The 27564-nt window shown below is 34.8% G+C and overlaps 1 protein-coding gene across 3 annotated transcripts; it reads right to left on the bottom strand.

Annotated features, from left to right (window-relative positions):
- Window positions 1-26919, bottom strand: LOC130827520 (glycine--tRNA ligase, chloroplastic/mitochondrial 2). Of its 3 annotated transcripts, none has more exons than XM_057693256.1 (36): window positions 26413-26919; window positions 24685-24735; window positions 23037-23104; window positions 20708-20789; window positions 20535-20598; window positions 18887-18942; window positions 18609-18686; window positions 18261-18335; window positions 18115-18185; window positions 16641-16757; window positions 16439-16540; window positions 15085-15211; window positions 14372-14455; window positions 13906-13992; window positions 13103-13204; window positions 11537-11600; window positions 11026-11081; window positions 10861-10932; window positions 10085-10167; window positions 8890-8938; window positions 8637-8699; window positions 8413-8502; window positions 8227-8313; window positions 7662-7733; window positions 7502-7560; window positions 6885-6978; window positions 6005-6223; window positions 2578-2672; window positions 2408-2498; window positions 2228-2332; window positions 1395-1433; window positions 1052-1141; window positions 841-942; window positions 643-724; window positions 341-426; window positions 1-253 (listed from the first exon to the last, which is right to left on the bottom strand). In XM_057693256.1, exons 1-36 carry the CDS (start codon window positions 26662-26664, stop codon window positions 155-157), a joined length of 3213 nt encoding a protein of 1070 aa, XP_057549239.1. In that variant the 5' UTR covers window positions 26665-26919; the 3' UTR covers window positions 1-154. The 3 variants fall into 3 exon arrangements, with proteins under 3 accessions (XP_057549239.1, XP_057549241.1, XP_057549240.1); XM_057693258.1 differs by having other exon boundaries at window positions 20708-20781; window positions 26413-26427; XM_057693257.1 differs by lacking the exon at window positions 23037-23104.
- Between the last annotated feature and the right edge of the window lie 645 nt (window positions 26920-27564).

Below are 27564 nucleotides of genomic sequence, written 5' to 3'. Positions count from 1 at the left end.
CCAAAAGAAAATTCTCATGTTGATAATAGTAATAAGTATGAATGATACAACCGAAAACATAATAAGATCTAAAACAATGGTTTTACAGACAGCTCTTATTATTTCCTCATTTCGTAAAAAATAACTTTACAAAAGAATAAGTTTTAGAGAATTTTCAAAATCCAGGCAAAGCAGAGAGGTCCGCAATCCCCTTCGGAAGATCTGCAATTTTGTTAAGTAGCGCAAGCCGATTATTCCTAACCCTTTCATCTTCCTGCAATTTCCATACATATATATGCTGTTAACATTTCATGTATGTACATTTTGATATCGTTGCTAATTGTTCAGAACCGAAACATACCACCATTACAAATACATTATCGAAGAAATCCGCAAGTGGTTGTACTAATTCTGAGGACGCTTCTACAAAGTCGTCGATTTCAATATCTGCTCAACGAGAGGCGGTAAACATTATCATTAAGTAATATCTCCAAAGGTTCTTCGGTCTTAAGATTTTGACATTGTTGTTTTGGTCGGTACGTGGAAGAATGGTGTATGCTCAAAAGCTCATGTATTTGTGTTGAGTGTCGGCATCTAAAAAGTTTGAAATCTCGACTATATTTTTTGGCTTTGAATTTACAAGGAAAGCATGAAACAAGTTACCATGATGAATTCGTTTGCTTACTGACAAGAAAGCATTCCACAAAACTTTCTCTTCCATCATCTCAAAAGCTCCTTCGTTTACCTGATTTACAAATTCGAGCGCAAAAAAATGATTGCTTAGTAAAAAGGCAACTACTTTTACACAAAGATGAATTACTTGACTATCGATCATTTCTATTGGGCGGAAATACACCAAACCTCTAGGTTGACGTCTAAATCCTTTCCTCGAACAATTCTTGTTGGTCGAGAATATGCTTCAATAACCCTCGGAAGGAGATCTTTATAGAACAAAGCCTCCATCTGAAACAACGAGTTCTCATCTTAATAAACGACACTAAGAGGACAAACCTTAAAAACATAATAATTAAAATGAAAACAAGAGGAAAATCGGATATCAGAAAGAACAAACCTTTACAGCTGATTTTGCTGCCAGGCAGGGCCGATTAGCACGCTCTAAGAGGACAGACCGCACAACTTCTGGGTTTATCCCCTTGTCAACCTGCAATCAAGAAGCGCCAAACACACAAGAGCAATTGTGACCCACTCGTACGAAAATTATTGATTAATCAAAGTCCAAATAAATGAATCAATTTGAAACTGTCTGTTGTTATCTTTGCTACAGAGTCGGGATCTTTCATTATATTTTCCTTCGTTAACTTTTTTTCCATCCCAAGTGAAACAATTTGATGCCAACCCCAAATAGGACTGAAAACAATCTGCCATAATAGAAATTTGACAGTAACTATACGCACCAGATATTGCTCCAGTCTCCGTGTTACAAATTGTTGTGCCTGTAAAAAAGGATACAGAACTTAATGCAAATAAGCGAGAACAAAGAATGAGATGACAATTAAAAGGTCATAATCATCGAGCAAATATAATTCAGGAAGTCTTCCAAAATGCACTCGTCGAGAAGATGAAGCAGTAAGATCAAGTGACAACATATCAGCTTCCGTTTTGTAATGCCCCACCTTATAAAGCATAGTTGTTAAAACTAAAAATTGTGAATTGAATAGTAGTATCATATGATTTTATGATTCAAGTATAGCCACAAATAGAGGTGGGCATTCGGTAGAGGTGTTCATTCAGGTCATCGGGCTGATTTCAGGTTAGGTGTTTGGGGTCGGTTTCATATCAGATTTTGTGTCCATATTGTTTTTACATAATTGTAAATCATTTTTAAGTCAGGTCAAATTGGATCTAGTTACAAGGTTGAGTAAGATTTGGGTCATCGGATCTGTTATGAACACCTCTAGCATTCGGCTGCTCGGATCGGATATGATATAGCCAACCGAATCTCGTGCTTACCTAGTCTTTTTCAAGTTGATTCGGTTCAAAATCCAATTCGGTTCAGTTTTACTCCCATTTTCAGGTCCGACAGAACCCCCTCAATCCAAAGTAGCATTTTGATTTCGATAAACAAAATATCATCAAACCTCATCTTGTGTTAATATTTGAACAGGGAAGCTTATGGGCATGCTTGGACAGAGTTCTAAATCGAAAATAGCCATTAAACACCATAACATTAGAGATTAATATTACCATAAAAGAATTTAGCAGCGAGCTCGAGAAAATCTAAACTTACATCATCTAGTGTACTGCTATCAACTTTGAAAGGTTGGACCTCAGCAGCGAGCTCTAGAGAATTTCGCAAGTCTAAATCTTTATTATTTTCTACCAACAGTTGCACCTGCCATACAGAAGAAACAAAATGACTTCGATATAATTGCTAATATCTTATTACTACCAGGGTTTATAATCTTACAAGGCCATATGATATTCTCCGCAGACCAAACGGGTCGTTTGTCGAAGTAGGCTGACAACCTGCCCCAAATAGACCAACAAGGCTGTCCAGTCTGCAACATTAAATAACAGAATGATACAGATTCCAAATTGACAAGAAACTGGAAGTGTTAAAAATAATTAGCTATGCACCTGTCGGCTATTGCAAGAACATTTCCAGCATCTGATTTTGGAAGTATATCTCCTGAATTTCTAGGAAGCGTAATCTCGAATAAAGCATCTGCAATCTGTCGCAAAGTATGAACATTGAAATGAGAAAGTTAAAGGACAAGGAATAGCTTATCAATTTACCAGGCATCCCGTTCATTTTTGAGCCCCAAAGCAAAAGATAAAAAGGGCTCCTAAAAACTTAAGGTGTAATGAATAATATAATACATTTTTATTTTTTATTGTTGATATTTGAACTACTTTATAAAAAAATCACTAATAACTCATACTCCTATTACTTAGCAATAAAAAAGGTAAATTATATCTAAATTTTAATTCAAATTAATATCACTCATATACATGAAGATAAATCTTTTGGGCCTTAAAAAAAATATTTGGAGCCTTGGACGGTAGACCGCTTTGACCTTGTTAATCGACGGCCAAGACAACTGTAACAACAAATATGTAGGCAACCAACCAAAAGCACTTTGATAAACTAATATTTCAAAAACAAAAAAATCTCAAAATTGACAATTTATCAGAAGTACAAGATCTACTTGATCTTCTTGTCTTATGTGAGAGTTGTGTTGGGTTTTGTGACTCGAACCGAGTCTAAGACCGGTTGAAGATGAATGGTTGTCTTAGTAGCTAGAAGACTAGTTGGCTTTTGGTGGGCCAAGATGAGAGACGAGCCGGCTGTTCATTGCTGTTTTAAATGAGTTTTCCAGAAGATAGAGCCGACTCGGCGGCTAGGGGACTTGGAGCACGGCCGACTCGGCGGTAGAAGCTGCCCAAATGACACGTTTTTCCAGAGGGTACAGCCAAGTCGGCGGTCTGGGGGTCAAGGCCAAAAGCCGACTCGACGGCAGTTGCTACACGTATTTTGTGGGTCGTTTGTTGCAGTTACTCTTTATTTTGGCCGGTAATCTTAGTAATTCTTATCCTAATTTCTTTTAGTAAGTGGTATACTATATAAAGCCCTCTTGTTATTAGAATTCGGGTATGTGATGCAAAACACAAAGTGAGAAACTAAGAGAGAAAAGCTTGGAGAGCCATTGTTGTGGTGTCTCGTGTTCATCTTGTAATCTTCCAGTTTATAGTGAAAAGTTTATTCTCGGTGCCGGTGGATATAGCTATCACATTGATAGTGAGCCACGTTAAATTTCTCGGTGTGTTTTTTCTTTGTTTTTTGTTTGAATCTTTATTGCTTTCCGTTATTGTTTTTCCATCCTTGCTTCCGCTGTCGTATAACAATTGGCATCAAGAGCTCAGATTTAATCCTAGGAAGAGTTTTTTGAGGGAAACAATGGTAGGAGATCCTACAATAAGGATTGAGAAATTTAATGGGAAGAATAGCTTTGGGCTATGGAAGATTAAGATGAAGGCGTTATTAAAGCAGTTGCAGATTTGGCGTCCGTTGATCCCGAAGAGTGCGACGTCTACATCGGGATTTGGAGACAGATGGACTGATGAACAGTTAGTAGTGATGGAAGAGAAGACTCATTCTACCATCTTGCTAAGTCTTGATGATCATATCATCAGGGAGGTTGCTGATCAGGAGACGGCCGCAGAATTATGGTTAAAATTAGAGTCATTGTACATGACAAAATCGTTAACCAACAAATTGTTACTGGAAAAACGGTTGTTTAGCCTCAAGATGTAGTCAGGTACGCCATTAAGGGATCATCTAGAATATCTTAATTATGTTTTACTAGATTTGCGTAATTTAGAAGTTAAGATAGATGATGAGGATGCAGCGTTAATATTGCGTGTTTCTCTACCGAATAGTTATGAGAACTTTGTAGAGTCTTTTGTGGTTGGCAAAGACTCGTTGACCCTAGAGGAAGTGAAGGCAGCACTTTATACTAAGGAGTTGCGTCAAAAGGCGACTGGTGATAATGAGAATTATGGCAGTGGGTTAGTTGTTAGGTCGGGTAAAAATTCCAGAAAGAAAAAGAGGTCTAACAACAATAACGGTGCTAGTACAGATGGGTCTAGCAACACTAGGACCATAATATGTTATTACTGTCAGGAACCAAGACATTTTAGGTCTAAACGTCCAAAAATTAAAGAATAAATCTCAGGCCACAGTAGTCGAAAGTAAACAGAATAAGAGCTATGATTCGGAGGAAGATTTAGCATTGTTAGTTGTGTTGAGTCTAGTGATTTGGTTGATAGCTGGATTCTTGATTCTGGTAGTTCGTTCCATATGAGTCCTCATCGGGATTGGTTTGATACTTATGATTCTTGTTTTGGGGCTTCAGTTACGGTTGCTAACAGTACTCTATGTGAAGTAGTAAGTATTGATTCCATGAGACTTCGGACTAGAGATGGGAGAAGGGTTACTTTGACTAAGGTGAGGCATGTTCCTGCATTGGGGAAAAACTTGATATCGCTTGGGACCTTAGATGATTTGGGGCAGGAGGGTGAGTTTAGAAATGGGGAAGTGAATGTCTTTAAGGGTTCGGATTTGATACTTAAGAGTGTCAAGGTGAAATCCCTGTATGTCTTTTAGGGTGTTACGCTGCTTAGTTTCGCTGTTAGTGCTTCTACTTGTCACCAGGAGATGACGGTTTGGGATAGGCATTGTCATATGAGTGAGAGTAGAGGGCTGAAATTGTCCATTGGGAATCGTCTTACATGTGTCAAGGTGGAGATTGTTGGGTTTTGTGACTCGAACCGAGTCTAAGACCGGTTGAAGATGAATGGGTGTCTTAGTAGCTAGAAGCCTAGTCGGCTTTTGGTGGGCCAAGAAGAGAGACGAGCCGGCTGTTCATTGCTGTTTTAATGAGTTTTCCAGAAGATAGAGCCGACTCGGCGGTAGAATCTGCCCAACTGACACGTTTTTCCAGAGGGTACAGCCGAGTCGGCGGTCTGGGGATCAAGGCCAAAAGCCGACTCGACCGCAAATGCTGCACGTTTTTCGTGGGTCGTTTGTTGGTAGTTACTCTTTATTTTGGCCGGTTATCTTTGTAATTCTTAACCTAATTTCTTTTAGTAAGTAGTATACTATATAAAGCCCTCTTGTTATTAGAATTAGGGTATGTGATGCAAAACACAAAGTGAGAAACTAAGAGAGAAAAGCTTGGAGAGCCATTGTTGTGGTGTCTCGTGTTCATCTTGTAATCTTCCAGTTTATAGTGAAAAGTTTATTCTCGGTGTCGGTGGATGTAGCTATCACATTGATAGTGAACCACGTTAAGTTTCTCGGTGTGTTTTTTCTTTGTTGTTTGTTTGAATCTTTATTGCTTTCCGTCATTGTTTTTCGATCCCTGTTTCCACTGTCGCACAAGAAGTTGAAGGATAGTTTAAAAGTTAAATATCCAAAGTAGAAAAAACGAACGAGGATGGAAAACTTAAAAAGCTGCCAATAAGAAGATAGAAAGATAAGCCTTATAGATCAAATTTTAACCTGCTCTGAGTAGCCATCTCTTAAAGCATAATGCCGGGCCATTATTCCTGCTAGAGATGTAAATTCAGTCACCACAGCAGTGGAAAGATCGGACATGGCAAGTGATGCAGCTTCATGTATCGTCTGAAGCAGTTCCGAGTCAAAACCCAAGTACGAGGCTAATTTGGGAACAATAGCCTCAACACGGGTCATTTTATCCAGCATTGTTCCTAGCTTTTCCTATTTACACAAATTCTAAGTATGAGCCATCAAAGCCAGCAGTTGTAAACTCATTTCATCAAAATAAGATCTTTATTCTTGGGAAAGTAGAACATCATGGTATTTAACTCAGAAAAAGTTTCACATTTGAAGAAGCTTACAATGATCCATTTTACAGTTAATTGACAAACTTTGAGAGAAAAAAGCATATCAATATCGTGTTAAAAAAGCACCGGCACACAACAAAAATCGAATAGAAAATGTGATGAAAAATAAATTTAATATTAATCACACAAAAGCTCAGAAACACGAGACTCTACAAGTTATTGATATGTCACAAAAGCTCATATCACACACCATCATCATCATCATCATCATCATCTTACCAAGTGTATCCTGCTCATAGGAAAAAACTATGATCAAGGTCTCGAGAGGGAAGGAAGGTGGCAACTCATACCCATAAAGGAGAGTGCGACCAAACAGTCCCTCGGCTCGAGACAGACCCACAGATCACACACCATTAAGTCAAAAAGAAAACTTTACAATATACGCAGAACAGCAAATGTATTTTGCTAGATCAAGACTTTTATTGTATTATATATAAACAAAACCCTAGATCGGGACGATAAACGACTGCCCTTATGAAGATGTGAGAAATGATCAATATAATACATCAACTTACTTGGAAAAGGATTCCATTAAGTTGCCCTCTAAACTCCGAAAATTTCTTTCTTGTATCTGTCTCATAAAAGAACTTTGCATCTTCATAGCGTGCTCTACAAGAATATGCTTGCTAATTTAGATGACAAGAATTTCATAGAAGAAAATAAAGGTAGCGGAAAATATGCAATGTCTAAGTAATGGAACAATGAACGTAATCACGATTGAGTAATACCAACCTCAAGAAAAGGAAACAATTGTTTTAAAAAACATACACCATAAAGTAGATCATTATCCACTTTCGGATAAATGAGTGATAAAAGAACCCCACAGGCCCACCGCCCACATATGCTTGTTATTCCTATAACCAAATTGACGAAAGAATCCTATATATCCTTGTTATTCCTATTCAACTACATTGGAGGAGAAAACATAAAAAAAAAACCTTCAATCCTCAGGCAAAAACACCAACTTCTGAAGAAATAACACTACAAAACAACCAAGTCAAATATACGTAAATTTAAGAGGAAATTCAAGATGATTCAACCATGCTAACGGAAAGGGTCCATGAAGAGCATGCAAACAGGAAAGCAGATAGATCTTATATGCATGAATTCAAGCAAGCGAGCTTGTAAACACCTTAGAACTGCTTCGTTCCCTTTCCTCACAACACCCACATCAATATCTCCATTTGCCACCTGAAATCAACCCAAGGTAATAATAGATTATTACTGAGATCTATCCTACGTACAAACTCAGCACCAAAGAATACTGGAGTGTACACAAGAATGAGTCTCACCGCAATGAAGTATGGCAACAATCGTCCACTATTATCAGCAATTCCAAAGTATTTCTGATGCTTTTGCATAACCTGGATCATCACATAAAAAAAATATTGGAAAACGACAATGTCCATCTACATGCTCTAAGAATGAAAGCTCCATCTCGTCTCACTCGCCTAAAACTCCTTGTTGGCCATTTTCAAGTTATGTTATATCCTTAAAGTGGAGTGCTAATCATCCTACTACCTGCTCATAATCTTGCACACGGGTGCAAACTGCAGCAGCACTCTATCTACTTATAATTTTGTTTTTTTTCTTGTAGTCTTATATTTTCAAAAAAAAAAAATTATAATTAACCATGGGTTCCATATCCTCAATCAATATGGGTTCCATATCGTCAATCAATTTTTACAACAGTGATGTCAAATCCTTTATTGTCGTTCAAGTTATATAGAAAATTAGAAAGCTACCTCAAATATTTAGAAAATGAGACATTAAGATCTAGGCAAGATAATATCATATGCGAGATACTCTAATAAAAATATTCCAAAAGAGAAACGATAAACAAAATGTATAGCCAACCATTGTTAGAAGATCTTTTGGAAGCATCAGGAAGGACTTGTCGAACTTTCCCAATATTGGGGAAGGTGCTTCAATCAGATTCACAACCTGAATACAGCAAACCAAAGAGAAGAATCTATTTCAATACTCAAATTGAAGCAGACAACACTACAGCACAGCTCGTTGAATACTTAACACCAAAAGTACCTCGTCCAATAATCCACTAGGCATTATTACATGTCCATTGACACTTTCAGCTAAAGCGGTTGCATTCTCTGATATCAATTTTTTACGTTCCTGTAGATAAAAACTATTGTGTCTTAAAAAAACTATCCAGAGTTAAATACATATCATAACTCATGAAAAACAAGATGTATTGTCATAACTCATAATTGTGTAACTTATCAGAGATCCATTTGATTATAAATTACCTCGATGCCAACAGATATGCCAGCCTTCTCCATCACAGCAGCGTAAGATTCTGCACTTTCCACCTGAAAATGTTTCATGTCATGACAGATTACCTTGACAGTTGGTGTTTTGCTAACATCACAATGGAGAAACTAGAAAAACACCCAGGTTTTTGAAATTGAGGATTTCTATCATATAGTAACAATAGGTAATGGGAAAACATAACTGTATGTAAAGCAACCATGTAGCCATTATGAGTGTGAGGATACATACCTTGACAGTAGCAAAAGGTGTATTCCGAAGACCATAAGATAAATTTCCACTACAAAGAAATTGTAAATACATGTTCAATTAAAGAATCAGCAAGCCTTTAGCAGTAATATATATATATATATATATATATATATATATATATACACACATATATATATATATACATATATATATATATATACATATATATATATATATATATACATATATATATACATATATATATATATATACATATATATACATATACATACATATATATATATATATATGCATATATATATATATATACATATATATATATATATATACATATATATATATATATATATATATACATATATATACATATATATATATATATATACATATATATATATATATATATATATATATATATATATATATATATATATATATATATATATATACATACACATATATATATATATATATACATATATATATATACATATATATATATATATATATATATATATATATACATATATATATATATATATATATATACATACATATATATATATATACATATATACATATATATATATACATATACCCATAATTTTTACCCATCATCATTTTACTAAAAGAAATTAGGAAAGAAAAATTCAATCATCTAAAATGTAAAATTTTATAGTTCAAATTTAATTTTTTTTTAAATTCATATTTGAGATTAATATTTGAAATAGTCCAATAAAATCTTAAATCATGAGTTATTGGACTCAAATATAAGATATCAAATAAGAGTTTGTAAGAAACAACAACCTCTTCAAATTAGAATTCAACACAAACAAACTTATAATTATCTGAGACAAACAGTTATCAGACTAGCTCTCTCTCTATTGACTCCTTCACATGCTTGCTTAGAATGAAGTACATGACACATCATGAAAAAATGAAAACAAACAATATAGAAAGAGGATGGTACTAATTATTACAAAACTTTAATTTCAGAATCCACACACAGCATAGAATGCTTGCACACCCGCAATCCATATAAGAAGCTTGTTGCTAAATGAAAATTTTTAATGCATTTTGAATCATGAATATTTTGAAATAGGCCAACCTAAGAGGTCCAATAGGGTATCAAGATGAAAAACGCTGCAACTTTTAAGGAAAAGGGACAAAAAGAGACACCTCTTAAAATGTAGTATAAAGCGAATTTAATTACCTGAAAACCCCAGCAAACGTAAATGGAACAATAGCATCACCATGAAGAGCCATAATCCAACGAATTGGTCTACTGAACAACACCTATCAACAAAGAACGTGAAGATTGTTCAAAGTAGCCATAGAAATTCTACAACAATGAAGAAATAGTGAATATCATTAAAGATAAAATCGTACTATAAGATCTTATTCAAATAAATGTTCTATAATAATGCCTAGCACAAGAAGATGAAGGGAAAATAGAAGTAAGCTAGTAAGAAAAAACATGTGACTAAAGAATTTAGCCATAAACTGGGAAGTGAAGGTGTTAGATGTGGATCTCCACTCTGTATTATTAAAAAAAATCACAACATCACTCTTCAAGTAGCCATAAATATCAAAGAGACATCTCATTTAGCATGTTGACTAAACCAAAGTATAAATGGCGACTGACACAAGAAGTCAAAGGCACTTAGGGAAACATCACTGAACAACTGTTTTACTCGGACAAATTCTCTTATTCGACAAAACAAGTATATTAAGGAGAGATAATATAATTAATAGCAGTAATATTTAGTGCAAGTGTTAAATGCGCAAAATAAAATAATAAATTACTTCATCGCACAAAACAGAGTTGAATTAAAAACGAACCACAAAAGACAAAACAATCATAGAGATCAAAGAAAATGGACAAAATTATTTATTTAACAATTTTGAGGTACTGGAATATGAGAAAACATGCCCAGGTAACAAAATAAAGTACAAAAGAAAACGCATTAAAAGAAGGAAAACAGAAACCTGAGAGTTCCAACGCATTGATTTTGGAAATGACAGCTTGGAAATGGTACTAGGGAGATCCTCAGCTAACACCTAATGGTCAAAAATCTCAGCTTAGTGTCTAAGACATGTGTATTCCTATGCAACGAACACGGAAAAGCATCAGTCTTAATGTAGCAGTTGAACCTCCAAAGCACATCGGGAAGGCTCTATGACACAAGCATATACATATTGGGTCTTTCCTGAACGAGAACAACATGAAGATCAGCACAATTTGGAAAAAGAAGTGAAACAAAAATCATTTGAAATTGTAGCATTTACTATCTTTTGGCCTAAGATGAACAGCAACGATTGTAGCTATACATGGGAGGTGTAGAAAGACCAATCCAGCTCAATTAGCCAGAGCCCAGAGCACAACAGGAAACATCTTTCTTTTAGATTTTTCCTCCTAATGAATTGAGTTAAGGGGGTGCAGATGAGCAGAGGGATGTTGTAAAATACCACCATCCCTTGTATAGTAAATTAGGTGTTTGCCAAAAGAGTCAAGCCTGAGTGCAGCTCTAACTGAACAGCTTCTCAATTTACAATACTGAAACCATCGTCTCTTACCCTTTATGCATTTGAATATCATGCTTCTCACTGTAACAAGATTCTATAAGAAAGGTCCAAATATTACTAATCTGCAAGCAAACATTACCATCTACTTTTTCGTATATGGAGTCGAGAGAAATATTGTATCTACGGCAAAAACCCTCGATAGCCTGTGAAGAAATAAGCCAAGAATTAAAAGGATCAAATAATTTATTTGATAGATACAAGAATCCATATCATATCATACATCATACAATATAATAATTTTACTATAAATTGAAAATTGGCAAACTCTCAAAGGCCTTACAAAAGACCGGTTTTCATTGGTAGTAATTTGCAAAAATATTCATAAATTAGGTAACTTTAAAAATTGATACAAAAAAGTCATAAATCTGTAATAATAAAGTATCATAATTTCTTTAAACTCTTCAAATATGCTAATAAAATCTTATAAAATATTTTTTCATATGAATATCCTAAGAAATATTATAATATCTTTAAAACCGTAAAAAAAAAAATCAATGTTTTTTACTTTTTTCATAATTTATTCGAAGATATAAGTAATCATGAAAATTATTATTGTTGTCATTAACCCAAAAATATTAATTAATTATGATTTTTAACAAATTTGCATATATTTTATGCACTGCTTAGTAGTTAGTCATCTTGGCGATCAGGTTATACAAACGATTATACGTATATATGTATCATACACTGGTTATAAGGTTTTATTCCAAGGATTATACTCACACCTTCAGATAGCTCAAAAATCCCTTTTGCTTTTCAAAGAAAGCAATTTTTGTGTTTTGTGATAGAAGAGTCAAAGACAATCATTATTCTGTGTTGCGTACTTGCATGGTTCCAACCTAAATCTTTATTCGGTCTATTTTATGTCGTAGTTTCTAGAATGAATAGCAAAATAGTTTGAAAATATGCATGTGACAAGGATAATAAATTATGCCATCGAGTTGGGAATTGTTGTATTCAAAAAAGGTTTTCAAAACCTCTACATTATATTTTCAATATAAAGAACTTAATTATTTATTTTAGTTTATTAATTTTTAAATTATATACATCAGTTATATTGTTATAAACAATTTATAATGATACTACATTTTTATGGAAATATTATAATTTACATCTACATGTAATATCATACTAATAATCTTCGTGTATTGCACGGGTTCATGTACTAGTATCCCTATTTAAAGATCAAAAGTAAAATTTAAAAAAAAATATATCATAGCTCGACAAAAATCATATTAGGAGAACCTGGTTGACCATGCAAAGCTAAGAAAGAACATGTTGCTTGAAATGAGGAAAAAACATTAAATAATAATGAAGCAATAACAATGTGTCATGTGTATTTTATTAAGCAGATGAAGCAGCTTTTTTTGCAGAAAGTAGAACAAGTGATAACAAAGGTGATGTCAATTGGGCTCAGTTTGAGGAATCCAAAAAGCATCCCTTGATATTTTTCACAATTTCCTGATTAGGTTGTCCTCAAAGAAAACTCACATTTGTATTTAGATGAACTATTTCCTCGCTTCATCACATCAACTTTTTGTTTGATTACAAGACTTCCAAAATCAGCAACTATTCTATATACTTTGTGCAAATCCAAAATTGATAAAATAGCTACTAAAATATAAACTATGTGATTATGAGGTACCTTGGTTGGATTTCCTTGGTCATCAAACGCCTTGGATACAGGGGGCCCTCGAACCTCAATCTCAGTCTCAACTTGGTTCGCACATAAACCATCAATGCAAACCTGCCAAAGCAATAAAATAAGACTTAATATTCAATTTTCTAATTAAAAAAATATTCCTTAACTTGGATTTTCTTCTTAACATTGACCACAATTTTTAATTGATGAGGAGGATGATCTGAATGAGAAAAATATGCATGAAGAAAAGTGTGAAATAAAGTGCAAAACACCAAGAAAAAATTAATATTCTGCATTATATAAGATTAAATATATGATAAAAGCACAAATTGCTTAATCATTAGGGTTCGGTATACCTAATGTTCATTCATCTTTACTAGAAGTATATGAAACATATAGGACTCCAAAATAATTGACATCTTTGAGTACTTAAAAACTAATGTCCATATAGGAGTCTTCTCATGAAATAAAAATCAAAATCGGCTATTGTGATAAAGAATCAAGAATACTTCATCATCATCATCATCATACCTAGTGTATCTCGCTCAGTGTCGCATGATTCATTAATCTTCTCGTAAATCGCGAATCGCAAAAAGCGAATTACGATTGGTTTTGGGTTATTTTTGGACCATTTTGAGCGAATTGTGAATTTAAAAAACGAATTAACTGGCGAATTATATATAACACAGATCCCACTCATAGGAGAATCCTCGCTCTATGAAAATTGACATAAAATAGGTTTGGACTTTGCTGACTCAAAATGTGAAAGTATTCAAGGAAAGATAAGACATCAGGTTAAGACATACCACCAATCTCCGAGGCGTACCAAATGCTTGCACTTCTAGATGACTCAATCTTTGCTTTGCCAGCAATTGAACAATGAGATCTTTCAGCTGGAGAGAGCATAACATTGTAAATCAGGGCACTTCTGTAAAGAGACAGAGGCATACAAGACCACTATGAAATGCAATTATAACCGATATCAGTGTAGATAAAGGAGTGCACATCTGCACATAGCATAGAAATCTAGCACGAGCAAACCCAGCAGATAACCTCTTTTGCTTCCTAGCAGCATGTGTGTACTCTTTGTTTTTGTTCAACAAAAGAATGAAATTTACACGGTAACATTTGGCTCATATTACTCCTTAACAGCAATGGTGCAACTTTTGCAAGGTAAAGTACAGAGAAAATATCGCAAAGATGAAAACTCGGGATGTAATGAACATAGCTCTTTTCTCAGGAAGCAATAACCTAATTAAGAAAGTAAGCAACCTGCTCAGTTGCATAAGCTACATCATGTGACGGCAATTCTTCTGTTCCAATTTCAAGAATAAACATTCTTGGCTCGACAGACACCTGAAAAGGGTACAAGAATTAATCTACAATCATTTACAAGCAGTATAGTCTAGCCTTGTAATAGCATATGCCACCTAAAAAACTGCATGTAAAAACTAAAAATAAAAGCAGGAAATAGACTTTTGATCATTCAAGCTAGTCGGAGTCTCGGAGAGAGAGCAGGAGGCAAGATCTCGCTTCTGCTCAAAAGGTACACCAAATAAAAAAGCAGCAGAATGATGATGTAAGCATGACTTCAGAAATGTTATTTTACTTGACACAACAATGCCAAAGCTTTAATTAATCCACACAATATGAGATCGGCTACATGGTTTCATTTGACATCAGATAGAACATTATAAATTCTGGCCATATGTGAAGTCCATCGCACAGAGATTTTTGACCGTATACTTAACTAGAATCAGGTATAAACAACACTACAACAACTATTAGTGATGTAACCAAATGAATTGATCCTGAATTAGTATGAGGTTAATTCCAGCCACTAGCAGATAATTACTTTTACTTTGTTCAGCAGCGTTGTGATCAACTAATAACATGGAATAGCTACCAAAGAAGAAGGTTGCAACTAGAGAACATAAAAGCAGTCGGTGAGACAGATTTCAAGACATTTGCACTAGAAAACCAACCTTTTCTAACGCAGCCTTCAGGACCTCTCTTGAGCAAGTTAGAGGACCAAGCTCCGTAACAACACCTAAAGGATGACCAAGAGACTCCCTTGTCTTCAGCCACAATTGAGCACATTGACGAGCTAAACTGATTGACAATAATTTTCAAATTGTAATAACCAAAGATATAATCATGTGAAGGACAATAGTGCGCGAAACTAATAAATCATGGTGGAACGAAAAAAAAACACCCACCCAAAAAAATAAGAAGAGAGACTTATAACCCTCTACTGGCTGTTATACTTTATCTTATATAGCACCAAAACAATTAATACAGTGTGCAAAAAGTCAACACAAAGAGAACTAAATACTAAAACTAAATATATACTTAATTTGAGAGCACAACAATTAAATAAAGCATCGTAGAAAAAACAATGGGACAAAGATATGCAACAATTATAGACGATTTGATCAAAAAAGGGATCCAGTTACCTTTAATGTGTTTAAAAATCAAACTTTCCATTACTCCAATGTCAATAAGTGCCTCCCATCTTTGGGGGGGGAGGGGGGGAGGGGGGGGGCGGGGGTGAGGGGTCGGGTGTACACAACCTTACCCTTGTTGGTTTGTAAGCAACCTTAACCTTTTTGGTGATGACAAAGAGGCTGTTTTCGATTGACCCGTATTAGCAAACATCTAACTTCACATAAATAAGAAGTACACAATTTATGCTCCATTATAATCAAAAACCAAAGAACTACAAATCTTAGGCCCATCAATATAAAAAGCATATTCTCATGTCCTTAAACTAAAAAGAAAAACCAGCCCACATATGAAGGGGGGTATATGTTCAACAATGATTATTGTTGCTTTTCTTTATTTTTAGGGCATATAGGATGGAAGAACGTGAATAACCCACCAATGTAAAACTAAAGACATCAAAAACAAGAGTCGAGATAACTTCCCAAGCAACTCTACTAAAAAGATTATTCCTAACTAAGCATAGAGCAAAACTCACATCCCTTTCCAGAACAGACCAAGAAAACAAACAAACAAACAAACAAACAAACAAACAAATAAATAAATAAATAAATATATATATATATATATATATATATATATATATATATATAAATAGATAAATAAATAATAGTAACAGTTATTATTATTATTAGTAGTAGTAATAGTAGTGTTAGTATTGTTATTATTATTATGATAATAATTACTATTATTATTATCATTATTATTTAGCAATACCGAACTTGCCAGGAGAAAATATTGAGTACTGGCATGGATGTGAAAGACGTTGAAACTCAAAACCGTATGAAATAATAAGGCACAAAAACTACAGAATGATGATGAGAAAACATTACTCACCTACGCATTCGACCAAAATAACGAGCACGTTCAGTTACACCAACAAAGCCTCTAGAATCTAAGATATTGAAAGCATGAGACGTCTTCAGAAGCTGATCATACCTAGCACATTTTACAGGTATGTTAATTTGGCTGATGCCTGATAGTATTCGCTATCAAGAATTACGTAATAGCTATTCGTAGTTAAGGTTATGGGATATACGCAGGAATGGGCAGTCCCAACTTAAGCAAATGTCGAGCCTCCTCCTCAAAAAGATCAAAATGCTTCTGGATTTGATCAACAGTGGCATGCTCCAGATAATACGCACTCATTTCCTTCCTGCAAAAATGAACATGCAAAATCCATACTCAAAGCAATAGCACAAATCAAAACATCCAAGATGCATAACATAAAAAGACTACAATAATGCAGTGAAGTGTATAATTCATTATATACATAACAACGAAAAATGTGGAGGAAACAGGAAAGCACTAAAATCAGGCAAGAAAAATTATCCCTAATTTGCAAAAACCCCTGCAAACTGCAATCTGTAGCGTCTGATATCGTAGGTGTAAAGTGGTATTCTTGTAGACTAATTTAACAAAATAAGGTAGCAAATGCCATTTTCATACCCATTTATGGATACAGTAGATAAGGCAACAAGTGATAAGCTCACTCACAGGTTCAGTATCTCTCTATGACCAATCATTGATGCATTTGTTACAGCATAAAAGGTAGCCTCGATTTGAATGTGGTAGGGAGAAAGAAGAGATAAAGCTTAGACGATTAGTTGCATAAATGGACTTGAACCCAAAAAGGAGGAAATGTATGGTGGAGATCTAATGTTGTAGAATCTTAGAGCTCCTAGTAGCACACTGTCATCACTTATATATCCTAAGCATAAGATTCTTCCTTCCAAGTAGATGCACAAGGGCCCATCGATTTAGATGAACCCCTTGGAAAATCTTTTATGAAAACTTAGTATATACATAGGAGAACTTTGTTTTTTGAGATGCACTGTTTCACCAATAAAGGTCTCACATTAAATGGAAAATGTCGCCAAACAAAACAAATGGTGGAATGGCATAATTAACAAGACAAAACTAAAGTCACGAACTCAAAGTTTCATGAACCCAACTACGATTTAAATGTATCCTCCACGTCACTGTCATATAATGCACCAATAAAGGCTTACAATTGTAGCATCACTCCCATTCACAGATATAGCCTAGCTATCTCGTGGTAGGCAACATACATCAAAGCCTCCAGAGTCGAAAACTCCAACACAACGGGTGTTGTGAGTTGTGACCAGGAAAATAAAAGCAATAGGAGTTATAATAGAAACCGAAACCAACCTGAGCAACAATATATGCAACTAGTAATATAAAATGGCATGATAAGATGAGCACAAGATAAGTAACTAGAAACCTTGTTATATATGTCTCCCACTACTCCTCAATAAGTGCCTTTTTCATCAGTGATAAGAAGTTTGAACACCAAAAATGACAAGTGATGTTGCATTGGTATTTCCAATTGGACAAAAAATAGCTATGTTTATACATAAAAGTACTCATGTTGGAGCAACATGAATGTTCGACAGGGATACTCAAAGTAAAGAATACCCAACCATTGATAATATACATGACAAACAGATCAAAAGGTGAGAAATTAAACAGAATAAATTGGAGTTATTTACTCATTCTCTGCAAACAATTCTCCATATGTGATCCCATCAGCATATTGGATTTTTTTAAAATGATCAACTCCCTGCAGTAATGGACAAGCTTAAGCAGAAATATTGGTGAAATGGTGATGTGAAATGAATAACAGATCAACAATGACCTGAAGCAACATGAGAATACGCTCAAGACCATAAGTGATTTCAACAGAAACTGGCATCAACTGAAGACCTCCAGCCTGAAAAAAGAAAAAACAAACATTATCATAAAAATTTAAATTTGAAGATACGAATGTATTAGGAAACATACGAAGCCACAGGTGGCAGGACCCACAGCCAAACATATATGTGTGCATGAAACTTTTTTAAGTATGGATGTTTAACGCAAGTATAAATACGTATGCATACATAAAAAGATGTATACAACATGTAGACCACTCAAGTTTCAAAACAAATGAGTGCATTTGTGATGATAAACAACTTTAAAAAACAAAGTAGGACAGAATTATAACCTGCTGGAAGTAGGTGAATTGAGTGACTTCCATTCCATCCATCCAAACTTCCCAACCCAATCCCCATGCACCAAGAACCTAGAAAGCAAAGCCAAAAGTTTTTAAGAAAACAATGAGAAGCGTTAAGAGGCATTCCTGAAAAGAACGCCATGATTCAACCAATAAACATAAGTAAGAACTGCGTAATAAGGATATGCCATTGATTTCTTAAGAGCTCCTTTAACAGTTATGACCCGTGTACCGTTTTTCCTACCAAAAAAAGAGTCGGAGAAGATTACCGGACTTTCCCAGTTGTCCTCAACAAAACGTATATCATGATCATTGACATCAACACCTGAAATAGTGAAATATATGTGCGAGAGGATTACTAGGAGTAAGGTGGTGCAATGGAAATTACAGCAGCATTGGACACAAAAAAAAATCGATAAAGAATAAGATTTATTAAAAACTATAAGAGGGTACAAGAAGAGGGATGAGGCATCTATGAAGATCAGAAAAATTTCAATAAGAAATTCCGATCACTCCTTTAAAGATCTCCTAATGAATATTCCAATAAGAAACCATTATAGCCTTTGACTAAAGCAAGGCTAGGAACTTGACTCACTTGCAAACTACATCTAACGAAAGAAATTCATCCTTAAAAGTTCTTCTATTTCTCTCTATACAAATGGCCCGGAGAATGGAAAAGATGCAACATCTCCAAAACTGGCTAAGGTGGCTCGTAGATCCAAAACCAAAATATCTCATTTGAAGAAAGGCTCCAATTGTTGAAGGTTCAGTCTAGTCCCCTCCAACGACGCTAAATAATTTGCACCAAATATCCCTAGCAAATATACAGTATAAAAACAAGTAATCAATATATTCCAAGTTGTAATACACAATGCATAACGGTGGATTAATATATGATTGAGGGATTTTTTTAGAAGATGTGTCGAGTTTTCCCAAAACCACAAGCTACAAGAAAGCTCTAACATTAAAGGAACCTCAGCTTTTCAAATCAAATTGGCTAAAGGAAATGTGGTGAATTATGGGGAACGGACATAAAACAGAATAGAAAGAAATGCATGAGAAAATTGAAGAATCAAGAAAATCTTATAACAGTTTGAGGAGGGATGAAAGTTTTCAAGAATGGAACTCGCAATCTTTTTCAAGAGGGCCCTGTCTAAAGGAGAAAGACCAAGAAAATGGCATGTATCCTCGAAGACATAAAAAAAGACAACACGAGCATTATGGCTAGTGGACAAGTTGTACAGCCAAGGGAAGAGGATTCTATGATGAGTTGCCCAAATACTCAAAATCTGGTCCCCAATACCAATTTTAAGGCTAGTGTAAGGTAAACATTTTGAGGATACATGAGAGATTTCCTTCCAAAGATTCTATAAGCAGGAGCTAACAAGGAACAACCAACGAGGCAACAAGTAACTCTCAGACCCCATTGTCTTTGCTTCTGTGTTTCAATATTAGCTTTATAATTCAGCTATAAATTGGTTTAATCTCGTAAAAAACTTACAAGGAAAGAAGGGTGAAGAAGGGGAAGATCACATTTGGCAACTTCGTAAAGCATTCAAAAGAGAAACCAGATAAGTTCCAGCTAATTTTTGGACAGGGTAACAGGCACTCAACAAAAGCTTTAAGTTAATACAGTACAAGAGACACATATAAAGTCCAGTAAAGCTAAAAGAAAGCCATAGTGGTTATGCTTCTCAATGATATCAATGACTACCAGCTGATGCCACCTTTCCTTCAAATAACACCAAAGTCGAAACAGTTATGAACCAAAACAAATACATCAGTTGAAGAAAGATATAATAAGACATGAATGCAACCAAAAATAAACCTGCAAGACTACATTGACTCAGACATGCAAAAAGGCACAGTAAGATAAAGATCAACAACATAAAGAGAAACAAAGAAAGAATTTGATACCTAAAGCAGATAAGCTCCGGATGAAAAGATCTTGGGAATTCCCAGGATCTGGCTTCAAAATAACCTGAGATCGTACCCCAAACATGAAAACGTGACTTAAGCACCACAGGACAAAACAGAAAAGCTCATGAAACCTTCTGTTTTTCTTATGGATACATTAATAGCAGCATTACCTGAAATTGTGTGTGGCGCTGAAGACGGTTTGGATTTTCTCCATAGCGACTATCATCAGGTCGAATGCTAGGTTCTACATAACTTTAAAGAAACTCATGTCAATATGCTAGGGCAACCTACAGGACAGATAATGGTCAATAAAAATCATTTGAAAGCAGACATAGATGCAACTCTAAGAGTAAATGCCATGTCAAAGATGCAAGAATAACCCTAAGTTATAAAAGACACAATGAAGGGGTACACCAAGGCACCCAATGTCCCTAAAGCCTTGACGCAAAACAAAGGCGTGGCTTTTAGTAGGCAATGGGAACTTTTTTAAGGATTTAAGTTAAATTTTTGGGGCGGGGATTTCTTAATGAAATATATAACAATAAAAAAGTTACCTAATTAAAAATTAAATGCTCTCTTTTAAAAATCCAAGTTAATCGATTACTACTTTTTTATAAGAAACATATTCAATTTGATTATCATTTTTAATATAAAGGAAAGGGAAAAAGAGATACAAAACAAGTAAAAAAATCTTAAGGTTCACGTCCCCAGTGCCCACTCCACTAGTAAGAGAATAGGGCAAGTGGGACAACAACAGTGAGAAACATCTAATTTAATTAATGAAAAAAGGAACAAGATAGAGGGGAAGAGGAGATATAGGTGAATGAAGAAAGACAATAAAAGAAAGATTGACATGCACCTGCCCATATATTGAACCGAAACGTGGTGATCTATAATCAAACTGAGTCCCAGTTGGTAGTTATTAGTGACTCGACATATGTCCAATTACTTTTGGTCCATAATCATCATGCACCCGACCCAAGTATGACCCAAACCGAGAATTTAGTTAAAAATACCCAACGTGCCCCTAACCATTTATTAAAACCTAACCAGACGTTATCGCTGTAGGTATCTGATATAGTTTAACTCAAAGTGAACTAAGACCGCAATCGACCCACTGGACCCTAAATCCTTGGTTTTAGAAAGTGTCTAAGGCGCGTCAAGGTGCGAGGCGCTAGCAAGTGATCAGAAAAAGGGATCAAGTACGCAGGATGAAGCAAGAAACAAGTAGTGTGCGCCTCTGCCATCTCTGCTGCACTTGATGTGCACCGCACTTTTCATGCTTTTTGTATGTTGTTTTTATTCTCACTTTTTAATTATATTCCTGAATTTTGGAAAAAGAAGCGGGATAGAGAAATAGCAGTGCCCTAACATCTAACATGTTTACAAAGAGAGAGAACAAATAAGGCCTTATTTCTGTTAGTTCTTCCTCCAAAGAGAGAACTGCAGCAACTTCCCATAATTCACTTGTGAACACGATGAGAAAGTTCAAAAATAAAGGAAATTTACACAGATGACAGACCTATGGTTACAAGATTTGCTACATCCTTCATCACTCTTGTAAAATTACATAAACAAAAGGCAAATTTAAGATGGTTACTTCTCAAGAGTGGAATCAATTCAAGGGGCCAAAGCTTGTTCAGGGGAAAAAGATAGCATCCAAATTATCTTATTTAATTTGACATTGGAGCAAGTTTGTAGAACTTTCGTTGCTCAATACCAAGTTATTTTACTTAAACTTTAAAAATGAGAAATAATGTGGGTCCTTACTACAGAAGTGATAAAGGGAAAAACATACCAAGTGGCTCCGCTCCACAATTATTTCCTAAGAATGTTTATGAGGAGGATAATGAGGATGAAGAGGATATTGGTGGAGATGAAGACTATACAGGAGATGGTGAAGATGAATGAGGACGAAGATTGTGATTTTGAGCATTAGTGTTGGTGTAATTTTGTGTCACGAATCATTACATGCTCCAAGAACCATTTTTGCTTTCTTTACCTTCCTCTTTGCTTTAAATTTTGTTTCTTTTTTTTCAGAACTATGCTTTCTTATGACATTTTGTGCTGAACTAGTGTTACTTTCCTCCAATGATAATGAGTATTTTGAAGCTTTTAAGATATAATAAAATATATGTCATGTTATTTATTTTTAAGCTTTTTAGCCAAAAGATGCGTACAAAAAGTTTGTGCCTTCACCATGTGCTTTGTGCCTAGGCTCAAGGACCTTTTGCGCATTGGTGCGCTTTGCGCTTTTGAAAAATAAGGTTTGCAAAAAAACCAAACTACATTAGCAAATGCAACTTCCATGACAAAGCATAATTTCACAAAACTCTTAGCACCGAGAGATGAATAAAGGAAGTAACATAAATAATGAATGATGGAAAAATAGCTTATATGAAAATTAATTAAATAAAAATGGATATAGCTCCTACACTAAAAAATAAAGAAAATAAGGATCAACATCAGCTTTTGCAAATTTTGTCAGATGATACTTACGCGACATTCCATGGTTCTGGCCCTAGGACCCTGAGATATGTAAGGGGATTCATAGTACCAGCCCCAACCTGGAAAACTCAAGGAGCCAAAAGGTTGTAAGGGAACCAAACAACTAATCAGCAAGCAAAGTAGAAGCGGAAACTAGCATTAGTAATCTCGTTCTAATGGGAAATTGGATCCTCACTGCAGCAGCATGGCATTCAAAACCATACATGAAGCTATGAACTACATAAACATGAAAATTCAGAGATGGCCAGCCATCATAAAGACACAGAGATAAGTTACAAACACTAGTCTCTAAGTTTCGACTTAATACAGGTAAAGACTGAAGGGAGAGCAAGCCATCATCCGAATCATATTATAGATTCAAAACCGCACAATCTTCTTAGAGTTATGTCAGCCTCTATACTACAACAAATAAGAGAAATCATAGCAAAAAGCATTCATTACTTTCATCTGGTTTGTGGGTGGATTGAAGTCTCATCCATAAAAAGGAGATCAGAAACCACTAAATGATAGTGATCAAGTGTTGCATGGTCAACAGACTGATGGAAAAGTCCACTAAAAAAACAATCAAGAAAGTGAATCTACCTAACATAGCTAGCACTGGTTCTCATTTAACAGAACATAAAACCAAGGACTGGAAATGCAAAACAAGAACCACTTCCAACATTTTTTGAAGAACCCCATCTTATTAAGTGCAAATTGAATAAATATCTTTGATACATAGTGAACGCCTTTTGTTATAGACTGGACAGTCGAAGGCAGTACTTATTGGCAATGGAAGACTTGCTAAGTTGCAGAGGTGATGATCTACGCAATATAACAGTAGGTTTCTATTCTGGAATGTATAGATGTAAGTAAAAGCAATTGAGATAGTAGCAACTAGCAAGTACAAAGGATTGATCATATAATGTAATAGGAGAATTGATCTGTAAAAGCTGCTCAAGGCTCCCAAATGTGTAAGCACACCGAATATTAGATGCTTGATTTTATTCCTTCCCTCCTAATTCCTTATACATAAATTTAAAGAAGTTGTTTATCACAATTTTAAACTTTTAAAATAAATAATTATGACCACAGACTAAGTACTTTTTCATATTATAGTTTATTTGTCGGATTGTATAATCTATGATCAATTTGATTCTACCTCAGATTTATTCCAAGTTTGTCAGCACAACAAATCTCACTCAATCTATGACAGCATCACATACACCACAATCATAGATGTAAATTATAATACACATCAAAGAACTCGTACAAGACAAGATCATAAATACAAATACATATTCATATAAATATACAACTACACGCACACATACTAACCTACAAGCACAAGAATGATAGCAAAAGCAACGAGATTATAGAGTCGTTTCTTTTTGAAACACTTTGGAAGAAGCATCTTTATCAAGGAATATAAAGTCATATAGGTGATGCCAAAAAGAAATTAAGTATTAACATATATTTGTCCTTTTGGGATATAATTTGGAAGAAAAAATACATTTGAATCAAGTAATAAAAGTCATCATAAGGAATAGGCACATGCCAATCTTCTACCAAAATGAGAGGGACCCAAATTTGAAAGACACTAAACAAAATGATGCAAACTGAGAGGTAATTTTATTTGTATAGAAACTAAGATAATCACCTCGGTGTTGCTACATTGCATAACTGCACATCCAACAGAAGCCCAATATTCCTGTATCATACAAAGTAAGAAATGAGATGATCACCTATCATGACTGGATTTCAACAACATGAATGCCAAAACCTAATCTTAACATATGGGTCAGCAATATGAACCAAAACAAGTCAACATAAGAGATTATCGTAAGTAATGATTATACTTCGTTTTGTGGTCGTATCTAATACTATCTAGTATCTACAACTAAGAGAAATCAATTCCAATGATTAAAAGTTAAATGTCAAAAAACTATTCAAGAAGGGTAACGAACTCACGAATTATCACGATGGTAGTGACCTCTACACAAGGCCAAGCACTCAAATGATAAAAAAAAAAAAAAGAATAAAAATTGCACATGTTTCGGAAGTGAGGAATGATGATATTCTTAAAAAGCATCAATTATAGGAAGAGACAAGTTTCAGGAGCATACATGCAAAACTTTAACAGAGTTTTTTGCCCTCTCAGTCAACTTCTAGTATAGATTTAAAACATATTATTTGAAAATCAAGGCTCCATTAGATTTTTGTACATCATAGTTTTTCCTTTCAGCCATGCTCGAAACTTGTTATACATCAGTTCTTACTAAATTCCCACCATTCATAATTTAGGTGGTTAATTGAGTTTTGGGTCTTAATAAATTTAGAACCATACTACTACAATAAGAAAAATCTATTTTGCAGAGGTAGTTATAACCTACACAGAGTACAAGGAAAGACAGTGGAATCATTGATCACCGTTGTTAGCGATGAATGGAAAGAACCAAAGAGAGACCATCTATTAACTTTATGGGCTATTCATCGAAGTGATACTATTTCAAAAAAGTTTATGTTACTTGTTTCAGGTTAGGTTACAAATAACCTTTCATTGCCGGCTTGATGAAGTTTGTAATAGAAAATATTGTCAAAGTCATAACAGATAATGCTGAAAATAGTAAGGGTATTCGAAAATCATTGAGGGAATGTATCTGTTGTATTTCTTGTATCATTGAAATGAGCTTATGCTAAAAAAATGTGGACTTACACAGTGAAACTTATGGGGAATGGTATTCGATTTCAAGGTTCAAGGCAGTGCAAATTCAATAGTGTTTCATATGAAACCACAATATGAGATCAAAAAATTTCGATAAATTCGTTTCTTCGAAGTTACATGTAATTCTTGGCAATCAAAATTATTCTTACGAATTATCTGGAAGTCATGATTGCATCGACGAATGGGCATCATTTGGAGAGGATGATACAAGAAAAAGTTAGATGAGAAGTTGGTTACGCAGGCTCGGTCTGATACTGAGTAAGTTAGCTACATTTTCAAGTTAACTGCTCCGAAATAACTTAGTATGCTACAGTGAATCAAACACTGTCCCTAACAAACACAGACATCATATAGTTTCTCCATGTAATCTTAATTGCCATTGTAAATTCATATTGATCCATCCAATCTTAATTGCCATTGTAAATTCATATTGATCAAGGACTTAAAACAAAACAATACCCAAACAATTTCATCAAGAACAATACTTTTACCAAACCAAATTGCATACAATCGGTCGATAACCATAAACCCAAGCTACAAAATTGCACCAAATCATGAAAAGGTACAATCCCCTCATAGAAAATCAGCTAATTTGCTCCAAAAACAAACCATTCTGATTAGCATTATGCATAAACATACAAAACCATAAAACATAGAGCAAACCTGAAGTCTTTGAATAGCTTGTTGAAAAGTGGGTACAGAAGAAGTAGAAGGGACTGAACTGGAGTCACCATTGTCAGAAATACTCTGTTGCAAAGTGGAAGCGCCAGGACTTGAAGACGCAAAAAAGCGTCGTTGAAGTGGTTTAAAACAAAAATGGTGAGTTGGGCAAAATATAAAGGAAGAAAATTTATGGGGATTGTAATTATGGGGTTTAAGAACAGAAATGACTAATGGAAGATTGAGTACCCCCATTTTACTAATAATGGAAATTTACAAAAAAAGAAGAGAATTTATGAAAATGATGTAATTGGGTTTTATTTGAGTAGCTCTGTTATTGAGGTATGTTCATCTCCATGATCATTATAATTCAAAGTTTTGGTCTTTAAGGTTGTTGATGGAGAAGGGATGTATGTTTGGATAGTGGGTTTTGGGTTTTAGGGATGAACAAGAAAGTGAGATAACGAGGGAGAGGTGAATAAAGGTGCACTATGGTTTGGAATAGATGGGGTTACTACTCACTAGTCACTAGTGCAAAAGAAAATATAAACTGTGATACACGGACAAGCCACTGAATCTGCGTGTCGCGTGTCGGACACGGACACGCGATGGACATGCGAAAATCCGTGTCCGACACGCCAAATGAAGTGTCCAATATTTTAATATTTTTTTGAACACGCGGACACGGCAAGAGTCAAGGACACGTTTTTTTTAAAAAATAAATAAATAAATAAAAATAAAAAATTAAAATCTGAACTTCTGAACTTTAGCATGTAGTAGTGGGGTAGGCGGGCCGGACTTTTTGGAAACCCAAGGGCTATTTCGAGTAGGTTTACGGGGTTTTTGGGGAAGATCTGGATTTTTATGGAGTTGTGGAGGTGGATTTTTTTTGGAGGAAAGTAAAGAAGAAAGGTCGGTGTCTGGAGTGATCTTCATTGTTGGAGGAAATGGATAGCTGTAAAATCTGCCATTGAAGTGAAAAAATCGGTGAAAGGTTGAAATTTTTTTTTTTTTTTGATGTAGTTTTGAGGAGAGAGAAAGCTAAAAAGGAAATGAGTTAAGCTCTTTTTCCAATGGTGTTATAAATTCACCAACTTTCTATTTTTTATTTTATTTTATTCCCCTTTTCAAATTAAGATAAAGGGTATTTTATAC

The sequence above is a fragment of the Amaranthus tricolor genome, chromosome 11 (assembly GCF_026212465.1).
Source record: "Amaranthus tricolor cultivar Red isolate AtriRed21 chromosome 11, ASM2621246v1, whole genome shotgun sequence".
NCBI classification, from domain to species: Eukaryota; Viridiplantae; Streptophyta; class Magnoliopsida; order Caryophyllales; family Amaranthaceae; genus Amaranthus; species Amaranthus tricolor.
Note: the sequence above shows the minus strand (reverse complement) of the source record. Positions and strands in the feature narration are given on the sequence as shown.